Here is a 17164-nt window from a genome sequence, read left to right as displayed (position 1 = left end):
TATAAGTGAGCCTTTTAACCCTTAAATATCTGAGCCTGTTAATAAATGCACATAGGATTGGGATTTGCTCATGGCCTGAGCTAAGAGGGATCACAAAGAAGGACTCTTTACAACACAAAGGGTAACCGTGGTAGCAGAGGTCTGATTTGAGAAGAAGGAAGATAAGATTTCTTCTTCTCGTTCCTTTTTATCCACCAATGTTTGTTTTATACTGTTTCCAGAAGAGCTTCCCATAAAGAGGTTGAGTTTGACACAAAGCTTAGAAAGTTTTCTCCCAGCTCATGTTTAACATGGATTAGACTCAAAAGCTGACATTTGAAGGCATTTTAAGTAGAATAATAATCATCATGAAAGGATTGGGAGTGAAAAACCCTCCATCATCCTCTTGGCGATTAAATCAGCCATTTAATGCTTAAGAGAGACCAGGGAGCATTTTTGGATTAGAAACATGGGGTTTTTTCTAGCTCACTGTCCAGGGGCTAGTGTGGCTTTAGGTCCAGGAAACCCAACAAAATCCCTCAACTTCACCATGATTTTTCTTTTGCTAAACCCAAACTAAATGTAGAACAACTCTAACTGGTTGTACAATGTGATAAGAAATTGAACTGGCTCAAGCTAACAGTGAGAAGCTGTCTGAAAATATGCTCATAAAATGGCACTGAAGGGAGCCTGTGAAAAGGAGATAACACAGAGCAGGGAAATGTTTGTACAATTTGGTGACAGAAGCTGTTTTCTGTTACCTCAGCAGATGGTGATTTTTATGAGCACCTTTCAAACACAATCATCTAATATGCCACCTTTTGGAGTTATGAGTAAGGCCCAGGGGTGCAGCCAGCAGTGCTTTCATCTCTGACACTACACAGTTCCAAACACAGATGGACATGGAAATGTCCTACTTCAGTCAATATCAGGCACTGAGGGAGGAGGAGAACCTAACAGTGACAGTGGTGCATGTCTGGGAAACCCACTGTTTACCACCAGGACATGTCACTGATGGTACCCAGGATGTCCCTTGCACAGCACTGTCTGTGACACACGGCCTGGATTACATCCCAGAGCTCAAAAGAGGGGCTGGAGAGGGCTGGCCTGTTCAGCAGCATTTCCTTTTGCATGACTCTGTCCTCCCTGCCAGGTCCTGGTCCCCTGGGAGTTAACACCACTGCTGACTGCTTTTGTGGGGTGATTTGGCTGTGGCCACCCAGTTTTAAAGGCTGTTCCCCTCTGTGCTACTTGTAACCCCTGAGGATGCTGTGGGAACCTGGGGAGTGGCAGGAGTTCGAGGATGAGACTCAGTTTGCAAGGTCTCTCCTCAGCCTTGCCAACTGGAGAGCTGTGCTGGCCCCTGAGGGGCTGGCTGCTGCTTCTGGGCTGCAGAATTCCCAGCCCACAGGACATGCCATTGCCTGGCACTGCAGAGAAGCTCAGAGGTTTGCAGCCTGCCTGCTGCTCCCAGCGTGGGTGGTGTTGAGTTGCACGCACAGGCTGTGTGCAAGCAGAGCATCACTGTGCCTGCTGCAGCAGGGATGTGCCTCCTCCTGCCTCAGCAGCAGCAGCAGGGCTGCTTTCAGCCCCTGCCCAAATTCAGCTGGCTCAGATTAGTCAATAGCTAAAAGGGTGGTGCTTTTCTCACACCTCACCACCTCTGTAAGTTAGCAATGCTTTGTTCCCACCTCTCATATCCACTTGCTAAGCTATGGATTGCAGGGGGGCTGCACTTCACCCACTAAAGTCGAGGCTCCCACCGTGAAATCAGAATCAAAAGCCCCGGCTGACTCTGGAGGCTGAGCTGTGGAGGGAGGTGGTGATGTCTGTGCTGTGCCCCTTGAGGCCTGGACCATGCTCAAGGCAGGCAGCCAAATGTTTTTCTGGTGTGGCAGCAGGGTGGTGGTTACTCTTTACATCATCAGGTTCTTGTATCAATGCCCTGTTGCTGAATATGTCTGGTTTTGCTCTACTTCTGTTCAGCCTCATAAGAGCAGATGATAGCTGCTCACCTTTCTCCACAATCAGTAGGGGCAGAGCCAGCTTAGCCCCACTGAGAGGTAATAAAATTCTGAGCTGTGGTTGCTTGTCCTGTGCTTGCCAGGCAAGCTCAAGACAGCTTTCTTCTCTGTTTAACAAAACTTTGCATGATTTATGGCTGCACTCAGTTGGACTGATTTGAAAAATGAAGCAGTTGTTGTGGGTCTATGTTCCTCATAATCCCTGACATCTTCCCCATTTATTAGTACTTCTATATGAAACCAGTGTGAGCACATTAGGGAAAGGTGTTGGGAAAAGGCACATTTTCCTCCTGGTGGGAGGAAACAGTGGGAGCAGGAAATACTTGGCCAGCAGTTAAAGTGTATTTTCCCTAACCATTAGCACTACTGTGGGAGACAGGGGCCTGCTCTTGGCTCTCATCTGATCATCATTCCTCTCAGCATCTAAATGTCTGCGTGAATAATAATTTTTGGTGGTTAACTAATTCCTGGTGATAACAGGCACCTATGATTACCTTAATTCCTTCTGCTTTCTTCCCATGGCAGAACTTTCTCTGAGTTCTCAGGTTATTTCTCTAGATTATTTACAGGGTGTTGAGAGGTGTTTGTTTTGTGGAAGCAGTGTGATGGAAGCAGCCCTGTAGTGCCCGTTTCCAGGTGCTGTGGCTGAAGTCTGCCTAGCTTGGCTAGCAAGCTGCTTTCTTCCAGTGGCACAGCTTTCTCTGGGTTTTAAGGTTAATGGCCCATCAGCTGGGGAAAGAGGAGGTGATATGAAGAATGGAAACCTGAATGTACTGAGGAGTGAATTTAACCCAGTGCTTTTATCTCCACCTCTGGTATTTCCCATGCAAAGTGTTTTGGTAACTGCCACCACAAGATAGGGAGAGTGTGTTCTGCTCAGGGCAGGGCAGCTGCTGGCAGGAGCTTGGGCAATTTTAATGTAATTTCTAAAAATAAAAGGCACCAGACTGCATGAATTTCGGGAAGAAGGAAAGGAGCTCCAGTCTCTTCTGCTCCTGCTCCCCACTTTGTGTGTGTCTGGTCTGCTAATCTGTGTGAAGTCTCATTCCCCTTCAGGCAGTGCCCAGGGAATGTCAAGAAGGATCATGGCATTGTTGCACTGGCTTAAAAAGTCCAAACAACGCAGATCCTCTGCACCCTCTCTCCTCTTCCCTTTGAGCCTTGCTGTTCCCAGCTCTGTGCTGTGCTCATTAACTTTGCAGCCAAGCATCCATGAGCTCTGCAGAGAGGAGATGATAGGACAGCAGCTGTGTAGCAGCCTCATCCCTTTTCTGCACAGTGACCTTAGGAAACACTTCATGCCCAGGTTATCATGTCTCTGTGTTTTCACTGCCTGGGGCTGGAGACATCATGTCTCATCATCAGGGATGTCTCAGGACTGAAGGCAGGGAAGGGATGTGCCATGCATGGGGTGCAGGCTGCTGTCCAAAGCTGCTTTGCAGCTGGGATCTGTGCTGAGCTGGGATACGTGGGTGCTGCATCTGGGGCAGTTGTGGAAAATGAGAATGGAAGTGGCTGAGGAAAGCTGGTACTGAAAGCTCAGAAATGAGCCTCAGGGTCAAGGTGGGGAGGGAACAGGCTCCCAGCGGAAAGAGAGTGCAAATTTCCTTATCATGAGCAATTCATGTGGCAGCACTGGAGAAAAGGGGATAGATGGGAGCTAACACGAAAAAATAAAGAAGAGACAGGGACAGTCACAGAGAAGGCAACTATTGTAGAAAATTGTATATGGATATGCAGTTCTGCAATGCAGTATAGGCAAAGAATGGTCATATAATGCCTTGCTGTCTCTATCTGTAATTGATCTAGGATGGATACAAAATGGAAGCTTTCCCAATTCCTGCTAGGAAGGAAACACCAGTAGTACTTCAGCTGCATAATCCCTCTTTTTCCCCAAGGGCTGGTGTGGTAAAGGAGGAGGGAGTGGATCTGTTTAAGGGTTTTGAAAGGAAGGGAATATGGAAAATGTTACATCCTTTAAGGGAATTATTTGTGTCTCAGCCTCACTGAAATTGTTAGAAGTCACTGAAGTCCCAAGAGTGTGTGTGATAGTCCCAAGACAGAGATGTGGCAATATGTGGTGGAATAGGTACAGTGGGTCTCTGTTGGTAAGAGACCTGTTGTCTCCTGTTTTATAGTGTGGGTTTTTTTCTGCTGGAGTTACACTAGACCAGAGTGTTTTGCTGCAAAAAAAAAATAATTTATTTATTGATGGATTCAGTGATAAAACTTTATCTTGAAGATTTTTTTCCCTCCCGTTCTTCAGCTGGGTGCATCAACAGGAATAGCTGGGGAGAAGCTCCTGGCATGCCCTTGAGCTTGCTGTGCAATGAAAGAGCATCTTGATGGATGCCAGACAAAAGGACTAATAAAATAATATATCCTAATCCTTTTATGCCCAGCAAAACTTGATGGTAACTGCTGAGCAAAACATAATGTTCCTGAATAAAACTGTCATGTGAAATCTTGAAATCATGACTGGGAATGGAGGAATCTGCCATGTGCTCAGGAAAGCTGTTCAATGCATAATTACCCCTGGTGGGAAATACCTTCTCTCTGAACTCCATGTTCTGGTAGCTGTTCAAAGCTGTAAGATCTTATGCCTTTTTTCCCTGCTGGCTCATTACAGCCATGCTTGCTTGGGGTGGTTACCTGGCTGCTCCCCAGCTCGCTCTCAGAGCAGTGAACAGGAGAGCCTGCTCCAGCATCTTGCTCCAGGGCAGGTTTGTAATCTTCTGGTATGCCCTGTAGCTGTCTTCTGAACAGCTCCCACATTGTTAACACTCTTTTCACCCTTTGCTGTTGGGACTGGGCACAGGGAGTGGGCTTGGTTTGAGATAATGACGATGCATTTGGACATGCAGATAACTCATATTGGATAGTTTGACTTGGTTGCCTAAATGTGGATCTTTGTGCCATTTGAGAGGCTCTGGAGGGCCTAGATGTGTGGCTGGAAGGGGTGGCACAGAGAGGTCAGGCAGGATGCTTTAGAATGTCTCAGGTACCCTTGGTGCCTGCACACCTCACCCACTTGCCTTTGGGTGGCTGAACCTGGAGCTGAGCCCTGCTGGTGCTGCCCCATGGATCATGTCCCACACAGTGCAGGAGGGAACAGTCACACCTCCAGCTGCAGTCCTTCTGCCGATGGAGCAGAGGATCTGGTTTGCTCCCTTGACCATGGGTTAGCCTGAGAAGCTGCTGATGAATCATCCCCCAGGAGCCCCTCTCTGCAGGGCCAGTCCAGCAATTCATAAATGTGACCTTTACTTTTCTTCCCTAGTGCATGATCCTGCATTTAGCCTCATTGATACCAAGGACAGGTTACTTTTACACGCATTCACTACCCACCACAGCTACCACATAAAACTTTGCAGGCACATCAGGACACTGAGCTGATAATGATATGCCCCAACAGTGACTTTCTAAAATCTATCAGTTAGCCAGTTTTAATCCTCTCAGTGTCACAAAGCAGTGACTCAAATGTGCCCTTATAAAGCAGGGGATTTTTTTTATCAGCCTGACTGTACTGCCAAAAGGATAATGGATGACAGTCCTTTTTTTTTGTCACCCCTTACACCTCATTACATACAGAATTCTGTCTCATTTAATATCAGACCTGCATCAGTTTATCTACCTCTGGTTATCCCTTTGAATTCAAGTACAACATAAACCCACTTTTCTCTGTTTTCATGGTCCTCTAAGTGCTGTGGGCACCTGCCTTTCTCTAGTTTTCTAATTTCCATTTTATCTTTTTTTCCCCTGGTTACAATTCCCAGGGTCAAGTACTGCCTTCATATAGAGGCGTATTCCTAGCTCATCTTTCACTTACTTGGGTGTATTTGGGATCTTTTCTGCTGCTGCCTGTTCATGCACAGGGACTGACCAGGTAAACCGTCCCTTGCACCTTCTCCTATCACTGCTAGACCCAACAATGAAACTGCCATGGCAGAATAACAGGACAGGGCATGGAAGGAGCTGGCTTTTCCCAGTCCCTTCTTTGGCAACATCCTAATTGAATTCTGACAAATACTGAACATTTTCATGCTCTGCAGGGAAGTGTCTGGCAGATGCCACCAGAAAAATGTTCCATGATAAGTCTTCTGTTTTCTCTGCCCTGCTGGATGAGTGCAAATGCCATGGCCATCTGGAGCAGGAAAGGGCTAAAATGTTGTACTGTCCCCTAGGTGGGAGGCAGCACCCTTTTTCAGTCTTTTCATGACAATCTTGACTAGGTGGTTTCTAGGATAGGAATGCCACTGTACATCAGGAAGTCTGGTAGTAGGAGGTATCCACTTTGTTGAAGATAATCTGCATTTTCCTGGTTGGGGGAAAAGTCTATGCTGGAGAAGAAAAGGTCATTGGGAGAAGATAGAGCAGGATGTGGAATATATATAAGTTCCCCACAGGTGAGTAAGGTTTGGATGGTAACCAAACTGCCCACTGCTGATCCAGTTAAGAAAAATGATTTGAAATCCCACCTTTGTCTCCTCAGTTAATTGACTTTCATTGATTGAGGCTGGTTTTCTTTGGAACCATTTGGAAGTACAGGGGGGCTCCTGCCTGCCTTAATAAGATGGCAAGGTTGTCCTCTGGACCAAGAGGGAAAGAGTGGCTCAGACCACTGTGTGTGTACAGTAACAATGAGGAGATGTCCCAGAAGTGCTGCTGTGCAACAGCCCTACTCAACATAACCAACATGGGCCTGCCCAGAAATTAAAGACGTGGGGCTGCACCCTCCAACAGGGAGCGTTGGATGAGTAAGTGCTGAGGAATGTTTCCCTCAGGAAAGATCACTGCTCTGTGGTAACTGACAGGCTGCCAGAGGGAGACTTGTAGCTGTCTGTGTGGCAAGAGATCAGCCACAGTCTCAATGACTGGAGCACAGGAGCTGAGACCAAAACGAAGACCAAAACACTGACTCAGTGGTGGGCCAAGAGGCTGGAGCCATTGCCTTCTGCTATTGCAGGAAGCAAGGAGGTGGTGGTACCAGCCAGGAAAAGTGATAGCCTTGCGCACAGGTATGAATGCAATGGGGGCCTTGCTACTCCAGCTCCACAGTGTGCTCACAGATCCTGAGGAAGGCACCAGAATCAGTGCTGCTCTGGCATATTACTGACTGCTGATGGCCAGCAAGTGCAGCTGCTTGGAAAGCTTCGTTTTTCCAGCTCTTGAAAGACTTCCAGTGCTGCATCATCTACCTGGCACTTGAGGGACTGTATCTGCAGCACTGTGCCAAGTTTCATGAACAGCAAAGAAACATGTCCAATTACACCATTAAAATGTCATATGTGGTCATTTATTACCTGCAGACTTTGTCCTGAGAGTTGTAAATGTTGAGTAAGGACCTTCAATAGGCAAGAACTATAGTTTTTAAAACATTCAAGGCCTCGGGTATGTTAACCCTGTGAGGGCTTTGCTTTCCAACTGCTCATTATCCCCAAAGAGGCTGACTGTCAGGTAAGCAGGTGGCTAATGATGGTGCTGGAAATGAATGGGCTGCATTGGCATGTGATATCCAGCCAGAATCATGCTAATGAAGACTTGTTTGTTCTGCTCTAGATTTCTCAGTGAAACAGCCTGTTGAAGTGCCTTGGCCCTGCAGTTCAGTTTCTGCAGTTATAAATCCTGGAGCAAAGGGAGGGCAACCACCTCTAAACAGGTGGACAGCTATTGGGGGAAACTTTTCGTTCAAATTTTTGAAGTTTTGGTCTGAGTCCTTATGGTTCAGATTGGTTCTGAGGGGATGTGGAGCATTCTTCTCAGCACAGCTGGGTGAGGAAATGCTGAGACCTACCTGCAAACCTGCTGGAGAAAGTGAAGGCCATCAAGACCATCACTTACCACCTCAGAGATGTTGGCTGGTGGCCTCTCCTGCTCACCTACCCTGTCTCAGCTTATATTTAGAGCACTTAGATTTCTTTGTGCTGCATGTGGAACTCAGACCAAAGCAGGGGCCCTCGAGCACGGTGCTCTATACAAATATCAACCCTACCAGACTGAGCAATCGTGAGGATTTCAGGATTTGGCGTGGATGCATGTGGCTGGATGAGATGATGCAAACAAATCAGGAATAAACCATCAGCAAACGCTGAGTCCTCAGCTAGGGATGAGTCAGTCCAAGTTGCTGCAGTGGTGGGAGGCAGTCTGCCACCTGGAGTCACTGCTTATCTGATCTGTAGGTAATCTGTGTTAAAATGGAGGAAAACCAATCCTGTGAGCAAGGAGAACCCTGCCCTGAGTGTTACCAGCGGGTCAGTGAGCTGAGAGCCACAGCAACAGCCCTCCTGAGGAAGCAGACACGTGAGGGGGACACAGGGCCTGGGGGCTGTGGGGCTCTGCCATGCTGGCACTGAGGGTACCAAACAGCAGTGCTGGGACAGAGGCTGCTGCTGAGCTCCATGAGCAGCTGATGACAATGTCAGGGCCTGGGTGGAGCTGGGTGCTGGGACCCCAGCATGGGGGCCTGGGGGGCACCCTGCTAACAGGGTGGTTACACAGCACCCCACACCCACCCCACCCAGACACCCCAGGCTGCTCTCACTTCCACCTTTCTGAGTGTTTGAATTCCTGCAAAGAAGACGAGAAACTAATACAAGTCTGGGGCTGTTTTTTTTTAAGCACCCAGTACTCTAGGGCCAGAAGCCATAAGGGCAGAGCATTCTTTCACACACCCAAAGAGAGGGCAGGAGCTAGATGACATCCCTGGTCACTATCCCTGATGCTGAGCACTTCAGCAGGGCAGCAGCAGCCTACTGCCTTCAACCCAGCTCTGCAAAGAAGCTGCCGTGAAAATGCTGGGCCCAAAATGCAGTCGCATCGTGGAGAAGGATGTACATGAAGGGAGGAACAAATGCAGTTGTGTTACACTGCTGTAATAGGAAAATTCAGTATGGACACTCATTTGTAAAAACCATTTTGTGGGAGCTCCACCAGCACAGAGTTGCAACATGCCTCCTCACAGACAGACCCTCTCTGTGCTCTCCCTGGCGCTTTTCTCTCCTTGCAGAGCTATCCGCAGGACAAGGCTTTGATGCCCTGCCATGGGCTTCTGAAAACAGGAGCTGGACTGCAGAGATAGCACAGCTGTTGCATTGTGACAGCCTCTGGCCCAGGGTTGTGGTAGCTTTGGGGTTCTTTATTGGGGTGGGAGGGTAAATGAGTCTGGGTGGGATGCGGAGGGTGCTGCTCTAACTCTGTGCCAACTCTCCCAGCAGCTGTAGAGGTGGCAGGAGATAATAGGGTGTTACATGGACACTTGGGAGCCTTTGGGGAGATGCCTGGTACTCCTGCCTCTAGAACCAGCTTCCTGGGACGGAGCAGAAGCGTGTTTGTGCTTGTCCAGGCTGCCTACTAGGATGGGGTTTTGTGGTGCTCGCTCACCTGGAATGGAGATGTATTTTTGGGTCTGTGTGTTGGGATGCATATTTAACTCAGAAAGTCACACAGAACATCTGGATGGGTGTCTGCACCAGTCTGATGTCCTAAATAGGACCAAAAAATCCACAAGCCTAATGTCTCTGCTGGCCATTTCTCATCCCAGCCGAGGAGAGCTCAGAGCCAAATTTGTGACTTTGACACTGACCTGCTAAAACGAGTAACTGACTTGAATTTACAGTGTCAGAGGTGGTGCAGGAGGGGAGTACTTTTGTTTTTTTTCCCAAATCTACAGCAGTAAATTCAACATAGTACCATTATATAGTTTTGCTGTTCTCCTGCTTTACGTGCCTCTTCTCCAGGCAAGCATAGTGCAGTGCTGGGCCACATAACTCATCTTCCCTGAGAACATGTTCAGGTGACAGGGACCAGTCCAGGCCATTCTGCATCCCATGGGACTGAAGAGCTTCCAGGTCTCATGGAGCTCCTGTTTTCATTAAAACTGCTTCAGGGAAAACATTTTAGCTGACAGAAGCAGATCTCCTGTGGAATTGGATGAAGAAAACAATGATGCAATTTTTAATCAACAAAAAATAAAAGCTGATTTAAAAATTATGAATATTTACCCCTTCTTCATACCTGTATACTCATTTTCTTGTGCTATTTATTTAAAACACGTGAAGCCAGGTGACACACGCTGTCGGTTTCTCCAGGAAGCCAATTTCTGCCAATTTCAATGCAGGAATGTGGAGTATCTATCCAAATTCAGGAATCAGTGTTGAAAGTGAAAATAAATGGGCAGGTAGGAGGGACCAGAACAGAAAAGGGGAAAGCAAGGCAAAGTGGCATTTCCAGACCTGTACCCCAGACGAGTTTTGTGCTTTTCCATGGCAGCCGAATCCTTCCCGCGCAGGGCCGAGGTGCAGATCCCGCACTCGGAGCTCTCCTTGCGGGAGCGGGCCGGACCTGCCGCGCTTTCCCGCCTTCTCCGCGCGCCGCTGGCGCCAAAGCGAAGGGCGGGGCTCTTCCTCCCGCCGCCGCCGCCACAATGGGAGGCGGGGCCCCGCCCGCTGCAGCAGCCAATGGGAGTGCGGGGGCGGGCGGAGGTGGGCGTGGCGAGGGCTGTGAGTGGCCAGCCGGCCGTTCTGGCGCCAACTTCGAAGGGGATATAAAGGGCCGGCGCGGGCTCTTTCATTTCCTGCCGCTCGTCCCGCCGCCGCTGTTTCTGCTGTTCCTGCCGCTGCTGCAGTTTCAATCATGCTGTCCGCACGCATCCCGCTCGCCGCCCGCCACGACCAGCCCCGCGTGTCGCCCAAGAAGAGCCAGTCTCCTATGAAGAGTCTGTCGCCCATGAAGGGCCTGACGCTGAGCGACAAGGAGAACACGGTGAGCGCCCGCTCTCCCGCCCTCCCTCCCACCCCCCGCCCGGCAGCGCCGCATCGCGCTCACCCTGCCTCTCTCTCCCCGCAGCCCCCCGCGCTCAGCAGCGCCCGTGTCCTGGCCAGTAAGACGGCCCGCAAGATCTTCCAGGAGGGCGACAGCAGTCCGGTGAGTGTACAACGCCCGGGCACCGCGCTTGCCCTTCCAGTGTCCCGGAGGCTCCTGCAAACCCTCGCTCTTCTCTCCCCATCGGTGGCTTCTCCTTTCTGCCCCCGACTGAGTCCGCTGGTCCCTGCCGGGCATTGCACCAGCACAACCCGCCCCAGCCCCTCTCTCTCAGAGGGGATCTCTCCACTCTCCCGGGCCCCTCTCTCTCAGAGGGGATCTCTCCGCTCTCTCGGGCTCCTCTCCCTCAGGGGGGTCTCTCCACTCTCCCGGGCCCCTCTCTCTCAGAGGGGATCTCTCCGCTCTCTCGGGCTCCTCTCCCTCAGGGGGGTCTCTCCACTCTCCCAGGCCCCTCTCCCTCAGGGGGGGTCTCTCCACTCTCCCGGGCCCCTCTCCCTCAGGGGGATCTCTCTGCCCTCCCCGGCCCTTCCCCTCAGGGGGGTCTCTGCGCCCTGCGCAGCCCCTCTCCCTCGCAGGGATCTTTCCGTCCTCGCAGGGGTCTTTCCGCCCTCCCCTGAGTGCTGCCCCCCTCAGTCTCCCCCAAAGCCCGGCACCGCCCCGAACCCAGCCCGAGCCGCTCTCCCGCCATTCCAGGTGCCGCAGGGTGTGGAGGAGGAGGAGCCGCTGCTGCGGGAGAACCCCCGCCGGTTCGTCATCTTCCCCATCCAGTACCACGACATCTGGCAGATGTACAAGAAGGCCGAGGCCTCCTTCTGGACGGCGGAGGAGGTGAGGGGTGGGCGAGCACGGCCCCTCCTGCCGCCCCCCTGCCCGCAGCCCTGGGCGGGGCCCGGGGCGGCCCCGGTGCTCAGGGACGGGCCTCCCACCGGAGAGCCCGGTTCTTATTTACCCTGCAATGTTTTAGGTGGACCTCTCCAAAGACCTCCAGCACTGGGAATCCCTGAAGCCTGAGGAGAAGTACTTCATTTCTCATGTCCTCGCCTTTTTTGCTGCCAGTGATGGCATTGTCAACGAGAACTTGGTGAGTGTGTAAAAAGTCCCGACAGGAAAATCACTTTGGGCAGATAACCAGATACCTCACATGTTCGGCATGCTTGCTGTGCCTGATCCAGCTGGTTTGCTGAATCGTGGAGTGCTACAGCATTAAATGTATAGGGCAGTCCTGTGGTAATTAACGAATTTGGGTCGGTTTTGTAATCTCCAAGTCTGTTAACTCCCCACTGGGCTCTGAGTGCTGGCCTGCAGTAACACTCGGCTGTTTCATGGTCCATTCTCTGCGTCTGTCCTTTGTGCTCTTCTTCCTAAGGGGGATAAGTAAAACTAAGACATTTTCCCATTTCCCACGGGGCAAAAAAAAAACTTTCTGAATTGAAATTCTGAGGGTTTGCTGCTTTGCATATTGCTGTTGGTAATCTGCATCTCTGGAATTGACCCCAGGATTTTGTGGACTGCGATAACTGGTCCATACAGCATTAATGCCTCTTAACCTGCAAATCGCAGACACTTTTGCAAATGCTTCTTTCTTTCCTCTAGGTGGAGCGGTTCAGTCAAGAAGTACAAATCACAGAAGCTCGTTGTTTCTATGGCTTCCAGATTGCCATGGAAAATATACATTCAGAAATGTATAGTCTTCTTATTGACACCTACATTAAGGATTCTAAAGAGAGGTTTGTATTGCTTGATGATGAAAAGTTCAAAACTCAGTAAATATTCAGAATCTGACAAATGCATGTCAGTTGTTCTCCCTCTTTGAAGCTAATTTTAGGATGTAAATTCAATATATAAAAAGATGCTGCTGTTCAAGAGCAGTTTTACTTTACATTCTTTTTCCTCTGAGGTGTAGGACCTTGCTTATGTGAAGAGTGAAACTGAAATCACTCAGTATTGAAATAAAGGAATTACACAATGTAAAAGATTTGAGCAGTCGAATAAGGGGAGTATATTAAGTTTTAAGTGAATTTTACTGCTACTTTAAAAGCTTGCTGTGTCATTTCTACTCTGGGATGCTAAATTCAAGCAAGAGTGGCTTATATGAGAGGTCTGATGCCTTCATACTGTTAAGTAGATCCTGGTTAAACTCTAGTTTTGACAGCCTTGTTCAAGTACACTTGGTGAAACAGGTCTCCCCTTGACATTGTAATGGGAATTCATGTGAACTGGTGTTGATGTGATGGGTATGTGAAGGAAAAAGTAGAACTAGATTGGTGCTAGGTAAGAGGGGGAAGGACAATTACCAGGATGAAGGTGCAGAGCATGTTTAAGTGATCAAGACTGTTTAGGGCAGTGAATCCTTATTCTACTGTTTGTGCTGATGTCTTATCCTAATGAATTTTATCTTTCTCAGGGAATTTCTTTTCAATGCTATTGAAACGTTACCATGTGTTAAAAAGAAGGCAGATTGGGCCATGTGCTGGATTGGGGACAAGAAAGCAACATATGGTGAGTACATCTATTGGAAACACAGTGAAATTCCTCTTCTAAAGACAGAGGAACCACCATTTCTCCAGGCTTCACAGTCAACAGGGATTATTGCTGTCACAGAGAGAATACATGCTCTCCAATATAAGACACTGGTATAATTCTGAATGTGAGGAAAATAATTTTCATCTTCAAATGAGCTACTGACAGGAAATATTTGTAAAATTGCTGACATCATGAATAATAAGGTCATGTGGCAATCATCATATGCCTGACTATATGATCAAACTAAATTGCTGCCACATGTCAAGACATGTCGGGACATGTCATGGCCATCTATAGCCAGTAGACATGTCTGGCTGGAGACTGTAGCTCCTCTGCCTTGGTGATTCCTCATGTCTTGCTTCAAAGGTGACATGGTATAGATCATGATTTCACTAGCATTAAAACATTTTTCATGGCCAAAGATGAGCAGACACTGACTTAAATCAGCTGCCAAAATGACTGCTCTTTTTAGTGAGCCATCTGAAAAAGGAGAATCTTGAGGGTTGGCCCAAGGGAGAAGGAGCCTTGGCTTCAGCTACTTAGTAGCCACTCTGATCAGTTCCTACTTTCTCTCATGTTCATTTTGTTTAATGATCAGAGATCTTTTTAAGCACAGGCCATAGTACACTTTAGCAGAAACAACTTAATTTCCTTTGAAGGATGCAGTTTGCAGCTTTTGTGTATCAATCCTGTTAAGTTTTCTGTGTGATATTACTATCAATCTTCTCTTGACAGGAGAACGCGTAGTAGCCTTTGCAGCCGTGGAAGGAATCTTCTTTTCTGGCTCCTTTGCATCAATTTTTTGGCTGAAGAAAAGAGGATTAATGCCTGGACTCACTTTTTCGAATGAACTCATCAGTAGAGATGAGGTATGAGTCAAATTGTAGCAGTTAAGATGGTAATGTGCCACAGTAGCTCAAAGTAATGATACTCAATTGGAGCCTATATTTTAAAACAGGAGTATATTTAGAAACAGGCAGACTATAAAGCTCACTAAAGTGTGTAAACATGTGTCACTGTGGATCTTGCAGAAGCATATGAATGAACTTAGCATTTTACTTCCTCTAAGGTAGTTGGAGGGTTCTCCCCAGTGCTCGCAGCTGCTGTGCCCTGCACTGGCAGAACTTGCTTGTCACACCTTCTGGTTAGGCAGAAGGTTGCGGGTGGGAGAGAGTAACATGGCAAAGGTGATGCCACTTTCTCTGTGCTCTTTGAAAGCTGTTCCTGAAATAATTTTCTGAAACCTTTTTCAGGGTTTGCACTGTGATTTTGCCTGCCTTATGTTCAAGCACTTGATACACAAACCATCAGAGGAGAGAGTAAAGGAAATCATCATGAATGCTGTTCTCATAGAACAGGTAACTCTGCCTTTTGTTTAGGAACTTCATTGCAATCAACAGAGCTGTATGGCATAAAATTAACCTAGATGATAGGAAGTGAGTGCCAGTTTCTGTACATAAACTGCTTGTTGTCTGCAGGAATTCTTGACGGAGGCACTGCCTGTAAAGCTGATTGGCATGAACTGCACTTTAATGAAACAGTACATCGAGTTTGTGGCAGACCGGCTTATGTTGGAGCTGGGATTTAACAAGGTAAGGTTCTAATACACTGAATATTTATTGGGGAAAAGAATGTTGATTTCCTTCAGAAATCCAAATCCTAAGTTGGCTGCAGCAATATTGTGCTGACTTGTAAAATGATCTAGCAGTTCTGCTGCTGCATTGTTTGGAGACCCACAGAAGAAAGAGCAAAAGGATGCTATGGAAAAAGCTGTATTAGTTGTGCTTCTGTTTACTGCAGCTAAAAGAAGACAGGAACAAACAGAGTAGAGAAGGCTTGGGGCAGAGATTTTTGTTCACTGCATCGTAAGCCTGCTGATGCTGCCATTGGGCTCCTTCCAACTGATCTCTAATGCTCTTGCATACTCAATGTGAGCACCCGTGGTGACGATAGCATTGCCTGTGTATTTCAGATATACAAAGCAGAGAATCCTTTTGACTTCATGGAAAACATCTCTCTGGAAGGCAAGACAAATTTCTTTGAGAAGCGAGTAGGTGAATATCAGAGGATGGGAGTCATGTCGAAGCCCACAGACAACTCTTTCACCCTGGATGCAGACTTTTAAGTGACCTGGGACCACGTGCATTAATGTGCATCCTGCCCTGTTTACAGGGAGACACTCAGTGTGCTGAGTCAGAGTGACTTGATTCCTGTACTGAGATCCCACTCTTGTAAAGTGTGGTGATGTTGGTATACTTTAGCAGGCTGGTCTAGCTCCAGCAGTAAAACCTCTTTTAATTAGATTTTTGCAATGGTGTTAATGCATAGGATGCTCAGGTGTATCTTACAGCACATGCTATTCCACTCCATGACAGATCCAGGTACTTCCTTCTGCAAGATGGGAGGTTGTGGGTGCTGACCCGTGGCTTCTGCTGTTCTCACCTTAAACAGAGGAACAGTTTAAAAATTCCAGTTGTAAATTTGTTGAATAGTCTATAGAAAACTCTGGGGGCAACTACATGATGACCTCACTGCTTTTTTAGCAGGTTTTAAGTTTACCATTTTTACTATTTTAATAGTTTGTACATATACCTGGCACTTTAATGTTTTAAATAAACAACTAACTCTTATAACATTCAACAATAGTAAAATGCATGTCAAAATCTTTTGCAGCCTAACCTTTTATGATTTGTGTTTCTTTCTGGGTATGTAATTTAAAAGTGGTGCTGTGAATTAAACTATTCATCTTAAAATATACCAGAGAACAGGAAGAAACATGGTATGAAAGGTAAAGAACTAAATTGGATATTCTGGGTACTGAAAAATAAGATTCAGGTGGCTTGTGGACTTGATTGCTTTTTCTTTAATACCTGGGAACAGTATTTCATGTAATAAAGAGCTGGTTGGACTCAGTGTTGTACTGGCTTTAGTGTTCCAATGGACAAAGTTGTCTGCTGATTTCCTTTTGAATTACATTTTTTCTGAGGAAATGCAAGGTCTTCAGGAAATAGCTGCTCAGTCACATGATTGATAGATGTCAAGTGAAATTGTGCTTAGCTCTGACTTTCAGACTGCCCTAAACAGATGATGTTTCAGGGTAAATTCAGGTAATTCAGGCTGGAATTCTGAGCTTTGCATCATGCCAGTTAAGTCTTGGTTTTAAAACATAGTGAAAACAGTGTATACACTACAACATGGTTATTCCACTCTAAACAGCAGTAACAAAGAGTATGCTTTATATAACTGGTGTAAGGTGTGTGGTCTGTGAAGGAGTCCCTCTGGCTTAGAGTTGCTGCAAATGATCTGCAGTGAGATGAAATGACTGCCTTGCTGCTGCACAAAAGGAGTTTATCCATGATTGAGTCTATATCCAGCAAGGAATGTTCTGCAAGCATTTCTTTCCTTATGCTTAGTTAAAGTGAATAAGCTTTATAGAACTCAAAAAAGCTTTTCCTTCACAGGAAAGAACACTGCTTCTTGCTGCTTAAGTGCTCCCTCTTAAAGCACAGTATTTGTGGGGCTTCTTTGAGAAGTGCTGCCTTGGTGTAAAAGAAATTGGCTTGCTGGTCTTTGCTCTTGATTGCACTGAAAGTGATGGTGTGTGGTTGCTCTTCCTCTGAGGCTGAAGCTGGCAGGATGCACAAGGCTATCCTAGGGAGAAAACCCCAGTAAATAATTTAAAATTCCTCACCTCCAAAGTCTGGAATTCAAGATGGAGGACTGTTAGCTGACAACTCCAATAAAGGCATTGCAGCACTGATGCTGCTAACAGGTCAGTGATTGCAGTGGCCTGAGAATAATGTATTAGGAGGTGGAAT

The 17164-nt window shown here is 47.4% G+C and overlaps 1 protein-coding gene and 1 long non-coding RNA gene across 2 annotated transcripts; one reads left to right on the top strand and one right to left on the bottom strand.

The window, feature by feature from the left end:
* Window positions 1–9627: 9627 nt before the first annotated feature.
* Window positions 9628–10374, bottom strand: LOC134565406 (uncharacterized). Its single transcript, XR_010083899.1, has 3 exons — window positions 10235–10374; window positions 10017–10132; window positions 9628–9920 (listed from the first exon to the last, which is right to left on the bottom strand). It is a non-coding gene; the product is annotated as an uncharacterized LOC134565406 (long non-coding RNA).
* A 114-nt stretch (window positions 10375–10488) lies between these two features.
* Window positions 10489–16308, top strand: RRM2 (ribonucleotide reductase regulatory subunit M2). Its single transcript, XM_063424973.1, has 10 exons — window positions 10489–10763; window positions 10848–10925; window positions 11517–11651; window positions 11788–11904; window positions 12417–12550; window positions 13228–13322; window positions 14082–14215; window positions 14600–14704; window positions 14825–14938; window positions 15319–16308. Exons 1-10 carry the CDS (start codon window positions 10635–10637, stop codon window positions 15469–15471), a joined length of 1194 nt encoding a protein of 397 aa, XP_063281043.1. The 5' UTR covers window positions 10489–10634; the 3' UTR covers window positions 15472–16308.
* Window positions 16309–17164: the final 856 nt, after the last annotated feature.

Source organism: Prinia subflava, chromosome 2 (assembly GCF_021018805.1).
Source record: "Prinia subflava isolate CZ2003 ecotype Zambia chromosome 2, Cam_Psub_1.2, whole genome shotgun sequence".
NCBI classification, from domain to species: Eukaryota; Metazoa; Chordata; class Aves; order Passeriformes; family Cisticolidae; genus Prinia; species Prinia subflava.
The sequence above is the reverse complement of the archived record's forward strand: the minus strand, read 5'-3'. Positions and strand labels throughout refer to the sequence as shown.

What these genes read in the sequence shown, in the direction of transcription:
- RRM2 (XM_063424973.1), top strand. Translation starts at nt 10,635, where the DNA reads ATGCTGTCCGCACGCATCCCGCTCGCCGCCCGCCACGACCAGCCCCGC. An exon ending in TGAGCGACAAGGAGAACACG is followed by an intron (nt 10,764 to 10,847) that starts GTGAGCGCCCGC and finishes CTCTCCCCGCAG; the next exon opens with CCCCCCGCGCTCAGCAGCGC. An exon ending in AACTCATCAGTAGAGATGAG is followed by an intron (nt 14,216 to 14,599) that starts GTATGAGTCAAA and finishes AACCTTTTTCAG; the next exon opens with GGTTTGCACTGTGATTTTGC.